Source organism: Wyeomyia smithii, chromosome 3 (assembly GCF_029784165.1).
Source record: "Wyeomyia smithii strain HCP4-BCI-WySm-NY-G18 chromosome 3, ASM2978416v1, whole genome shotgun sequence".
In the NCBI taxonomy this organism is placed as follows: domain Eukaryota; kingdom Metazoa; phylum Arthropoda; class Insecta; order Diptera; family Culicidae; genus Wyeomyia; species Wyeomyia smithii.
The window spans coordinates 31,227,595-31,241,059 of record NC_073696.1 but is presented as its reverse complement, the minus strand read 5'-3'; the positions used below and the strand labels follow the sequence as shown (position 1 = coordinate 31,241,059).

At 36.2% G+C, this 13,465-nt stretch overlaps 1 protein-coding gene across 1 annotated transcript; it reads right to left on the bottom strand.

Annotated features, from left to right (window-relative positions):
* Positions 1-9,648: 9,648 nt before the first annotated feature.
* LOC129730252 (uncharacterized) lies at positions 9,649-12,284 on the bottom strand. Its single transcript, XM_055689430.1, has 3 exons — positions 12,021-12,284; positions 10,052-10,218; positions 9,649-9,991 (listed from the first exon to the last, which is right to left on the bottom strand). Exons 1-3 carry the CDS (start codon positions 12,037-12,039, stop codon positions 9,764-9,766), a joined length of 414 nt encoding a protein of 137 aa, XP_055545405.1. The 5' UTR covers positions 12,040-12,284; the 3' UTR covers positions 9,649-9,763.
* Between the last annotated feature and the right edge of the window lie 1,181 nt (positions 12,285-13,465).

Sequence of the window (13,465 nt, the reverse complement as noted above, 5' to 3'; positions counted from 1 at the left end):
AGAGCCATTGTGCCTTCACGAAAGTTGATCCATTAGTTATTCTCCATTTTATAGAAGTTGCAATTTCGTGATTAATGCAATTAACAGTGAGAAGCGAATTTTCCTTTTTTCATTTTTGCTAATAAAAATTCAACTTTTTTTTTCTCATCTAATAAAAAATTCTCTTTGCTCAGCAAAGTTTTTGCACATTTTGTAAGAAACAACATTGTTAAAGGTACCATACTTCTATCTGCCTTTTTGAATGGACTTTTGTGGAGTTTTCTACAGATTGCCACTAAAAATTTTTTTTTTTTTCAATATAACATTTAGTAGTGATTTTTCAATTTTCTACAATTTTTCAATTTTCTACAATGTTGTTTGCTATCACAAAACCAACAATTTCATCAATGAAAGTTTATTTTTAGATATCTTTAAAATCTGCCAATATCTGCAGACTAAACCTTTTCTACCTCGCTGTCTCCTGTTCAGATATTTGTAAATGAATAGGTGTGCTATTTTAAAAAAATCTTTAATAACTAAATAAACTTAAGAGATAAAAAGAAACTTTCTTCGGTGAACTTGTATATTTTATGATAGTTAACGACATTGTAGAACATTGGAAAATCACTATAAAAAGTTATATTAAAAATGATTTTAGGGGCATTCTAGAGAAAACTTCACAAAACTTCATTCGAATTAGAAGATACAAGTATAGTGTATTCGACAAAGATGTTTCTTACAAAATGTGCTAAAACTTTACTCAGAAAAGTGGATATAAAAATAAAAATTTTTAAAATGCAGATACACATATTCGTCACACCTGCATAACTGTATTAAAACCGAAAAGAATTCTTAGTCTATTTAAAAAACTGCCAAACCAATCACAATCAAAGTAAGATTGAATATTATTGTTTGAAAAACGGTTTATATACAGAAATACTTACCCAAAAGCTAGGAAAATTAAAAAAAGGAATTTTTGAAACTTTAGGACAAACAATGTCGACTTGCCGTAGTTAAAATAAAACGTGTCTACTTCTGGATCAAAAGATTGGATCGGAACCCTATCTGGGCACATTTTTTATTTTACTATCTAATTTTTCTGTTGACTTTTTCTACTATGCTGTCTATTCCAATGTTTGTAATGCTATTTTGACTTTCGTGACATTCTTATTTTTTGACTTGAAGTCCATTTGTACTAGTTTTAATGGCACTCATGATAAGAATTAGCAAGTTAAAACTCTTGGATTGTTAGTGAATAATACACGAGAAAATTAGTATCACACAACCCAATGATCGAAAAAATAAAAATCTAGATCTGAACGCTTTTTGGTACAGGTCGGACTCGATTATCCGGAACATCAAAATTTTTTTCATTCCGGATAATCGAGTTTTCCGGATAATCGAATCACACACAAAATACTGAAATTTTGCGATTAACGAACATAAAATAAATATTTCTTTTCTTTATTTTACTTGTATGATGCAGTGGCGTAACCAGAAGTTACTTCTGAGGCGAAAGGGGATAAAATCTTGAGAAGCAAAAAAAATAAATTGGACATTGATTATTTTCACTCAATTCGAACATGTCCCCATTCGAACATTCGAACAAACATGCCGGAAGTGACTTAAATGGTTACAAATATGCCAGAAGGGATGGTAAAGGCAAAATTTCGGAATCAAAATTGAAAACGGACACCAAAAAAATAAAATTCCGGATAATCGAGTCTAAAATTCCGGATAATCGAGTCTCCGGATAGTCGAGTCCGACCTGTAATTTGAAAATTCTCAGGAAAATAAAAAAATTTCACTGTTTACTTTAGTTTTCATAGCTTATTTTACCATAATTTACACGATTATTAATTATTTCGGTGCATTAAACGAAACGACCCATAGTTGCAACAATTTCGTGCACAATTTTGAGTCGGTCAATAATTTGACTATTTTCGACACTTCGCCCTAAAGTGCTTGATGCACAACAAAATAAAAAAAGTTATTTTCAAACAGCTCCAACAATTAAATAACTTTTGTGGTGGATTTTGACGAGTTTGTAGACCAAAATTTCATGATTTTCTATTTCACATATCAACCTATCATCAGTTGAAATGAAACCCAACGCTGTTTATCAAAACGAAGAAATAAATAAATAAAGTATTGGTGATTGATCAAATCTCTAATTTCATATATATTTTTGGTCATCAAGGCTTCATCAATTGTGAACCAATTGAAAATTTATTACTGTCTGGTAAAAATAGATATGCTGCCCTAACTGATGTACCGCATTTCAATCTCGTAGCTCTAAAAATAATTTCTTTGAAGTATAGGAGACCGTTTTCTTGAAATAAATTTCAAACTAGAGAGTGGTAGCAATGGCAAAGAAAAGACAATTAAAGAAATCTGACGGTGCCAAACTTTTCCTATAAAAAAACTAATATTAGTAGCTATAACCATTAATTAAATTCGTACTCCAGCCCAACTGTAGCAAATTGGTAGCTCCTCATTTTGATTGCAGAGAGCGTCGGTGAATCAACGCAAAACAAAAAACAGTTACCGAATAAATGAAACTGTGAGAAATGAGCGGTTAATTATTAACTGAATTTAATAACTAGGAAACGAAACCGCTTGAATTTTTCAATCTTCACCGTTTTTTTTTGTTTCACCTCATCATCATCACCAACATCATCGTCGAGATATAGATCGTGATGAATGAACAACCGAAACTAGCAGCTTCGTTTGCGCCGATTATCAAAAATAACACATTAGTTCCCGTGTTCATTTCAATTTAATCTGAGAAAAATTTCTCACCCGCCCCGACAGCAAACCGCCCCCTTTGACAGAAGAATGTAACGTTATACCCCATGTCCCACGACTGCTCATTGGCTTCTTGGAAAGCCAAACTTTCGAGCGTCGAACGGTGAGCCAAAAATACGCACATTAATATTTCATGGCTTATGGAAATTTGAAACTGTTTTCCCCTCGTCAAGATTTCCTCCGTTCGTTGTTCGGTTTTGGTTGCTAACACCGAAACCAAAAATGCCACTGAATTGTGCCCGCGAAATTATATATCCACCGGTTTCCCATCAAGCGCGGATGGTGTCGCGCGCACCGCCCTATCGGATGGATTCGATCGTGGCAGGTCAAATTATGCCAGCCCAGTCCGGCCGGAATGATCCTGGGCGCTGCCGTTCCTACCCTGATTGCCAGGTATTGATTGCATTGTGCCATTCAAGCGGGCGGTAATGGTTCGTAAATTAGGGGAGTTTACGGGTTCGGAGGAATTTCGGAATCGATTTCTTTTATTTTCGTGAGATTGGTTTGAACTGATTGGTTTCCAGAATAACCACCAATCGAATCGATTACCGTTGAAGGGTGTCGAATGGAATGGATATCCTCACAACAGTCTATAATGGAGAGTCTGAAACGTGTTGAGCATAACTCAATTAGATTTCATAACAACCTTTCAGCTATTAAACCTCCAGCAACGCCAAATCCGACCACGGTTACGTTTGAATGATTCTATTGATTCCGCGAGGACGTTTCGAAACGCATCCACCGAACTCGTAGTCGATAAATTCTGCTACCAGAAACAGAATAAAACGCAAAGAACCAATTTAGCTTACGACCGAATGCACGTTATTAACCGGGCAGACGAGGAACATGGCTGACGATGAAAACCTTCCTCCTAAGGAGGGGCTACCGGCGCGAGAGAAGTGGTGGTGGTAAGAGAAGTCGGCGATCGGCTCAAATGAACATGTCTCGCGCGGTTGCGATAACATGCGAAAAGGATACCACTACTATTAGAGTCTGGAAGGAGCACGAAAACAACCAATCAAACCCAGTTCCGCGTTGATTGGTACCGAGCGGGCAGTAAGGCTGTGCGAGATTTCGAATGATTTCGTATAATTTCGCAAAACTCGAAATTTCCCGAAATTTCGGTTTCGCGAAATTGCCGAAAAATTTCGTTGAATTTCACTAAATTCCGCCTAAAATTTCGCGAAATAAAACTTCCAATTTCGACGATTACGAAATTTCGGACCAAATTTCCGATGCACATTATTACATTATTTTGGTTTGTGCTCATTGCGACTATAAATCAAATTGAATATATCTCAACAGATATCTGTTATACACTAAGTCAGACGTAGAAGAATAAACTCTCTGCCGGTAATTTTTGTTTTTAAAGACAAAACCGTAACATCATGCGGGAGGTATTTTTTATTCACGCAGAGCATAAAATTCATGTCATCACTGAAGTCATATTCGAGGAATATGAAGCCGTCTAAATGCGCTACAAGGTATCTAGTAATTTGTTTGTAGGAATAAATTTTACGCATCTTTTACGTACATCAAAATGTGGTTATATTTGCAGCCCACAAGGTTAATGAGGTCACTTTTTGTCTTTCGTTTAGGAGGGCACAGCAATTTCTGTCAAAACTAAAGCTCTGAAGCTCTATCTTACAGACCAAATGTTCTATGCTACTCGACTTGTAAAAATTTTCAAGCGTTTTTCGGATTCTCTGTGTTAGAGGACTCCTCTTCGCACACCGTAGTGTATTTAAATGTGTTTTTTTCAGATAGTTCATTGCTATCACTAGGCTGACCAGATATCATGCCTTATAGGGTGCAGACAGAGTGATCGATGTGTCAAGCAGAAAAAGTTGTAATTGCCTGAATTTTTAGTATTGTTTCAAAACACTCCGACTTCAAAGTCAGCATAGGTTTCAAAATTGCCAAGTACCTTATCAAAAATATTTTAAACGTGTTACCAAAAAAGTATACTTTATCAATGAATGAATTCTTGTTTAGGGGACACACAATTTTACAATGTCAAAAACAAGTTCAGATTATAGCAAAAAAGTGATTCTGACTTTGCACTTGACGAATATACAAGGTAGGACGAATATACAAGGAAGAAAAAAGAGGTTAGAAAGTACAAGAAATAAGATAACGAGGATGATTACGAATAACTTAATTGAGTAAAGAGAAAACTATTTGTTTGTTGCATTACAACATTCCATTCTAACTGTTGATTGGTTGAAAGAAAAATAATTTTTGGTTTGTTTCAAAGGGGCCGTTCCCAAACCGCGTAGTCATATATAGAGAGACGGGGGGGGGGGGTGTTATCAAAACACCACGAAAAATAACGCGGGGTGTGTGGGGGTTAACAAATAGACCACGTAGTCTTTTTTCTGAATTATAATTTATTATTGTAAGTCTGACTTATAATTTATTATTTTTAATTAATAAATTTATTTGACTCGACTAATTAATAAGGGTCACGGAAAGTTTGATAGTTGTCAGCAATTAACTGTAATCAAATTTTTGAAACATATTTCAAATTTATCCTAACGAAGAATTTTTTTTTTGTTTTAAACAGGCTTTGCCTTATATGGCATTTACTTCTTTAGAATAATAGTTCTATTTTACAATACGTCGGGATTTATGTTATTTTTCCTAAAAGTAGATTTCAATACTCAACGATCGGTAGAAAAAAATCAACGTTTTCGTCTTAAAAACAATATATAAGACCTGGATGTTCGTGAACAGAAGGAAGAAAGAAAGATGTTTATATTTTGTTCGACATTCAAAAACTTTGTAATTTATTGAAAAACTCAACAACAAATTAAAAATCATTTTGAATATCCTCAACAGAAAAGCGTGTTTCAAATTTCTTCCAGGTAAGGAAATTATTATATTTGTTAAAGACAATGAAATATTATCAAAAATTAAACAACCATTATCAATTTGTTATTTTGGTTTTGAGAAAATGATGTTACTGAAAATTCTATTTACAATTTGCGCAATAATTAACAATCAGTTTTCTTGAACCTTCATTGTTTTATAAATTTTTCATACTTCATTGTTCATATATTTGCAGAATAAGATCACAAAACAAAAGACCAAGAAAGACCCCGGGGGAGTAGGGGGTTATAGAAGGGATCAAAATATGACCACGTAGTTTAGGAATGGTCCCAAATGCATTTTATTATTTTTGATGTCGCAGAAACTCACAGGGCATATTTTTTTAGGACAAAATTATTTTCTACAACCTTACCAGAGACACTAGTTATGCCAGTCAAACAAACCAATTTAGCTGAAAAAATAATTTTAATCTCCAATTGGACACTAGGGTGGGACAAAAAATAAATGTTAGCTCCCATGCACTTTTCATGTTCCTTATGGGTCCCATAACAACTGTGTAACTTTTCAGATCGATCGAAAATCCACTATTTCAATACTTATTTTCTAGAGATGTCAAATTGGCTCTTAAGAAAATATCAATACATGATATTTGTAGGAAATTTTCTGAGAAAACTCTTCTGAAGACCGTAAGGCGCTACAATGCTTGTAGAAACAGCTATTCACCCCAAACTGATTGAATGTCTGACAGACGGCTCACCATTGAAGATTTCCAGCAACACTGCTACAGCATGCTGCTATTGCAAACTTGTTTAAGTATGAGAAATAATTTCGCTTGGAATCAATTTTCAAAGTGTGATTTTTGCTTATCTTCGGGGAAGCCTCCAAGATAAATTTGAGCGATATCATTTCTCATCACATGGTTGAATTTGCAACAGCAGCATGCTGCAGCAGTATTGCTAGTAAAATTCAATGGTGAGCCGTTCGTCAGATATTCAATCAGTCTATGGTGAATATCTTTTTTCACAAGCAAGGTAGCGCCTTGCCGTCTTCAGAAGAGTTTTTTTCCAGGAAAATTTCCTATAAATATCATGTATTGATATATTTTTAGGAGCCAACTGGACATCTCTATAGAAAAATTTTTGAAAATGTGGTTTTTCCCATATAAAATCGTATGGAAACGCAAATCGGGCGTTTCACCGATCGATCTGAAAAGTAACACAGTTGTTATAGGACCCATAGGGAACACGAAAAGTTCATGGGAGCGAAAAAATAACACCATCGTTTTTTTTTTTTCATATAACCGTGTCCCAGTCTATTGGACACTCTGTGGGTAATAAAAATATTTTTATAATCGAAACAATTGGTTTGATTGGCATGAAAATACGTACTTTGGTGAATTTAAACTGGTTTTTCTCAAAATATTTGCATGCTAAAATAAATATTTCATCACGTATGGATTCGTACGCTCCAACGTTACAAATCATTGTAATGCTATGTTTCAGAAACATTTATTTTATTTTTCGAAATTTCGCGAAATTTCACGAAATATATAGACCAATTTCGTTTCGTCTCGAGAACTCGAAATTCACCTTGATTTCGTTTCGACTAATTCGGCGAAACCGAAATTAAGGGTGAATTTCGTTTCGTTTCGCTTCGACACCAGAAAAGCCAGTTTCGCACACCCCTAGCGGGCAGACAGAGGTAAATGTCTTTTGGGACAATTTTTAATACGCTGAGCTGAATCTTACCATGGTGAAAATTTTAAGATATGAAATCGATAATCACAGGTAATTTCGTGCATGGTTTTGATAACTTTTAAAATATTTTTGAATGTTTTTTGTGATTAGTGAATATTTTTAGTGTTGAGTGATAAGATATCACAAGTACAATTAAGTAGCGGTTATTGTTATATTTTTTTAATGTTATTCAAGTGATCATTCTAACGGTTTCAGAGCAAATTTTAACGGCACTTTCCAATATATTTCTTATGATTTATTTGCTTTTTCATAAAGATAAAGACATATCCAAAGAGTTTGTTAGATATTTATAAAAGATTTTCCAACACTCAAATTTTTTTCTAATATAAATTTGAAAAAATTTTCAAATGATAGACCGATAATGTTGAACCTTTTGTTACATGGTTTGAATAACCTTTTTCGTTTTTTTCGATCTTTCAATAATATCTTGAAAATGTTATTTTTTTATTATTTTATTATACTTTTTAACAATGATTTTTTCCTCTCACAATTATTGCGACTTTATATGATCTGTTAATAGAATATGCTTCAAAGGATCGAAGCAAGCGTGCAACGCAAGTAGACGTCTTTTATTTTTCGCGTCCGTGTTTTTACAGGAAAATTATAAATACAAACCGACAACAGAAGTATATACATAAATTTATTAAGCTACATATGCCACTAGTGCCAAGTGTTACAATTTGCTGTGATAATAAGCCAGTGAGCTGTTAAACGTGTTAGTTCAGTGAGTGAGTGGAAGTCGCAGGATTGTGGAAAAGTTTAAATTCGAATTGATGTTTGTAATAGAACCCTAGACGGCGCAAATATGGTTTATAAATAAGGCTAAGTATTCTTTCCTGCATATTTCTATTCTATCTTAGATTTCATCGATGAAAATGGAGGATTATTTACATAACGCGTTAATATAGTTAATGGAAGAATTGCTGCGTAATAGTTAGGTGGTATTCAGTAGTTTTAGATATTTTTAGTAACTGATATGCTCCCAGGATTTTCTAAGGAAAACTGGTGATGTTGAAGCTATTGAGTTGGTAAATATCTATAATTCTAATTAGCCCACACAACAGCCTTTGTGATATTGAAAGTTTAATTTCGCGTAACGTAGAGTATCATTTACCAAAAAGGAGAAAAGCTGTTCTTTTTCATATGATCACAAATCCTACCCTGTTATACTCGTAGTGATGCAGTGGAACCCGCGGTCTCTAAACCAAACGAGCATCACCATCCCTCTTCTTCCCAAGTAGTACCGCCTTTTGGTCGTGGCCAGCGTCGTTCTTGGTTAGTTGTAAAAGTATTTCGAACCAGTGAAAATTACACAATGAGAATGTAACGCTGATCCTAGGTCCCAAGCACCATTAGTCTGGTTCATTTTGCAATTCTGTTGGTTTGATCAACCACGGAGTGCAACTGCGGGCAGTCTATCTATGCTTTACTATGCTTTATTTAAGGGATTAAACATAAATAATGCCAGCAAAAAAATAACAAAAATAATTTCAAATTCAGCAGCTTAGACCAGAAAAGCCACAAATGAAATGAATCTAGTCAAAATTTAGCCTAGAAGGGCCAAGAAACGCAACAGGACAAATATATTCTAATTTTTGCTGTAAATGGTTCCGTCTTCCATGTATGATTTTTTGATGTAGTTTGATGCGAAAGCGGATTTCCCCGAGTTTGGATATATTTCAACTTAAGCCGCAACAACGGCGCCATTTCGAATTTTTGAGAAATCGGAAATTTTTGATGTTTTTTCGACGCCAAAGCCAAATATCGAAATTTCGAGAGTTTGACCACATATTGGCATCTTCTTACCTACCTTAAAAAGGAACAGATCTTGAATCGAACGGGGATTGGGCGCAAAACGACGATTCTACGAAAACGGTTTTGGTATGGTTTTGGTATGTTCCACAAAGCAAAATAATATGGAGTATGATAATCATTGATCGTAATGCGCTAATTTCTAAAAGTGGTGGTCAGATTATGTCTTATATTGAGAAAAAAGTCTTAGAAATCGTTTGGCAGGTGTCTGATCTACGTAGAATGTCAGAAACATGTCGTTTTCCCCTACAATACTAAAATAGGTTTATAACGACGTTAAATTACCTTATTTGAAGTCTCTTTGATGTAACATCAGGAGTGTAAGCGACACTAAAAGATACAATAACAGCTTGTCTTCACATGATTCTCCCCTTTTTGTGGGGAGGGGGTCTCATTTTTGGCCAGGACCGGTCGGGACATAAAGGTCTCGCTTCAGCTATGTGACAGAATCATCGCAGGTAAATTCAATGTCTGAAACATTTCAAATTATAACAAAGTATTCTCATGGAACGGTTTTAAAATTTAATTTAATTGAAATAAGATCCCAATTACATAGTTCTTAGATTAAATAGGAATCAGTATTTCAACGGTGGAATTGCAATTACAAACTTAAGACGTTCTGAGCTAGACTTACCAATAAAGCAGTGCGAAAATATGTCATACCCTTTCATGGGCAATTTGCATTTTCCGAGCGCATTAGATCCGTTGTAATTATATCCATCCAGAGCTTCGTCCGAGAAAACCATTGGAAGAAATTGAACTATCGACATTCCAGCAGGTTTCTTGCGAGTCAAAAAGTTTACCTTGCGAAATAGTTAGAGGTTTTCATATGTTGCCCGATTGAAATCAGCTGAAAAACCTACATATTCCTCGCGGATGCGATCGTTTTGAGAGACCGAATTCTCGAGTCTCTCGACTTCCTCCGGTTCGACTAAGGGGAACGAAAATCCAGTTACATACGGTGCATTTGAGTCGCGAACTTCGTAAATCTCATCGGAGGATAAAATGTAGTATTTTTCCGGTGTGGTTACTGCAGAGTAGTAAAATGTTAGTGCTTTTGTTAATCGCTGCATAGAAGTAAAAGCACTAAGAATTGTCAGGTGAGTTAACTTATCAATGGGCTCGATACGACATACACGATTTGCGTTTGGTATTATATTTATTTTCCTAAATGGTCCGCGTTCGAATATGGTTCACATCATGTGATGATCCACCGAATACCACGTAGTTGCCAGTTTGCGGAACGACGTAGCACGCCGTTTTGATTGTGCTCGTCATGAATGTTTAACTTTTGAATGTCCAAATTGAAAACAGAGTGCAATTAAGGTGTTTTTCTGGAGCCTTTTTCTCGTGTAGTTCTGTGTAATAGTATTGTTTATTAGAATTTATGGTGGAATAGATTAATTGATATGTATTCACTGATATGTCGTGTGCAATGAATTTTTGAACGCACTGACTCTCGCATGACAGGTAATAGAAAATTCAATAAAGTTGAGTTTGACATCTGATGACTATTTAGTCAGCCTGAAATAATCATGATTGGTTTGGTCTTATCAATATTTTTAAGACTTTGGATTAGTATGTACATCTACACCTGATGTTTGCACTTAATGTTTTAGATACACCAAGCTTTGCCATTTTTCTATCTTTCCAACAGGATCACACCCTAGGTAATGAGTAGCTCAACTTAGTAATGAGCCAACATGACGCATAGTATGCCTCGAATCCGTCATCTACCACGTTTTTGCACGGTCAGGCTTCAAGTAGGGTTCTATCAGCCAAACATGTGTTCACCTCGAAAGCAATGGTTGTGGATAATACATGAAATCTTATGCTTCACTTTTTCGATTATTCTAGCTTTTGGGCTGCTTATGTTTTGTATACTATGTTCCAATAATGACTAGGTCGGCATTTTGTTAACAAACTTAAGACTATATTAGCTCGATGGATGGTCAATATGGAAATTTTCATTTTTAAATTATTAAGGCTTTGTATGCATGAAACTTTGCCAATTTTTCTATTTAATAGGCAACATTCGCATCGACAACTAAGAGAGAATCGGCGTGAAATGTCGTAGTGTTTCGATGTAAACCGCGTTTCCGGCTCGGGAGAATTTTACTTATATTAACGTTTTCGGAATATAATGATTTCGAGGGGTATACCCAGATACTTGTTCATGTCTCACTGTGACTGTTTAACCGAAGATTTCGTCCGGTCGATAAATATCGCGATTAACGAAAACGCGATGTATACCTTCCCAAGAATCGCGACGTGCGTTCGTTTTTTCTCGGGATTGGGATTGACTCGGGATCGACAAATAGCTGATTGCTACGAGTAGCATGGGCTACATCGCGTGCGTCGTACGCAGAGTATCGCGACGGTTGGCTAGAAATATACTCATGGTTAGTTTTCGTAATAAGCGTTTTTCGCGGTATCTTATCGTTTTTTTAGAGCAGACAAAGTGTATACGAGAAACGTCGTTGGTCGATCTGTTAGGTAGAAAATGTCCGGTTGACCGAACCCCTAGAGACTCCGCGTCGGTACCTCCATAAGGTCGAATTATCTACATATAGATCAACAACGCGCAACTGATTTCGGTGTAAAGAGGATCACCTTACGAGGAGATATCATATTATTTGAAGTTGTCCCAATTTGATCAAAGGTCCAGTATCCTTGCGTACGATTTATTGTTGCGGTGTAACATTGTCAAACTGAATGACTTCGAATCGCATTATGAATATCGTGACGGAGCTTGTTCGCGCGATACTTGTTCTAAAGAACCCGACACTCGAAATCAGCGCATCGTTTACCAAAACGAACCCTGCTGTGTACCTTGCCCTTTCTCCAACATCCCAGTGATTTCTCGTGGAAGTGCAGAGGTGTTCTCGGCTTCCAATAAGCGAGTATCACGTCAACATTTTCCTATACAAATTCCTTCTTTGACCTGCATTCGGATGCGGCCGGCGCTGGTATTGCCTAATATAAAGATTAAGGTCACCGGTTTTTACACATTGAGGATGCATGTTGGTCCCAAGCATCATCTGTTGGTTCTCTGTGTAATTACAGCTGATCTGGCAATAACGGAGTAGCAACCGCGGGCGGTCAATCATACTCATGCTCATGCTCATGCTCTGTTAATAGAATATGCTTCAAAGTTTTGTATTTCTTGCGGTTTGAAAATTCAGCGCATACAGCATTTATCCTTCGATTTAATTTTCAAGAGTTCATTAAGTAGCAATATCGATATAAATTTGTATAAACAATTATCGAATATGTTTACATCTGCTAAAATTTCACGTGGATATTTATTGCGAATGATGATTTATATCCCAGGAAGATCCGAGCCCCCCGCTTTTCCATCATTCGGTTTCCAAGCAGCCCTCATCCCATAATTAATAATTGTTTTTATCTCACCTATCTATCAGAAAACATTAGCAACATTATTCCTCACTCAGGCGGGCCGTTTTCGCATCGAAACAAATTAACAATCTACAATGTATCGTTTCGGCTCCGCGATTGACGCTGGGCAATTTAATTGATTTATTACATCCAGCTGCAGAAAACGGTTCGGGCACGGATCCTTCGGTACGCAATTGCCAACGGGAACCAGGCAAGTCCAGGTGCTTAGCAACCCCCGTCGACCACGCAATCAGTCAGCTAATTTGAATCATTCGTACCACGAACGCCACGAACTCGGCCCAGTCTGCCCTTGCGCGCGAAGGATTTAATAGCGACGACTAAGAAACTAAAGAGAGAGAAAAAAAAATACGGAAGGCGCAAATGAGAAGGAAATCTTTGAATCGCGCGTCCAGTCCAAGACACGCTATACGCAATTACGTTGTTAATAGCTGATGGATAATTTATAAAAACAACTACATCATTTCTTAATTTTGTTCCACTCAGTTCGGACACTGACAGTTGAACCAGTGGAAAACCAGGCTCTCTGCCTTTGAGTTATCTGCTAGCGTGGGGTGCTACTTTAGAGTGATCAAACCAAAAAAGTTTCACAAAACTAATCCACTTTCGATTCCTTTTGTAAAATATGAATAATTAACCGATTAAATTTTAACAATCCTCCCAGCTACTATTGATTTAAATTCCTCGTTTTCGGCCACCCTATCGGGTAACCTATTGGAGTTTAAAGCGATGATTGCCCGTCTCTTTTACTACTGCACCCCGAGAGTGTGATTAATGATACAAAAATTACATGTTCCGCTGAGCAGCGTTGGTTCGAACTGGGCGGAAAGGATCGTGTTCTCCGTACCAGGGCCTCCTCT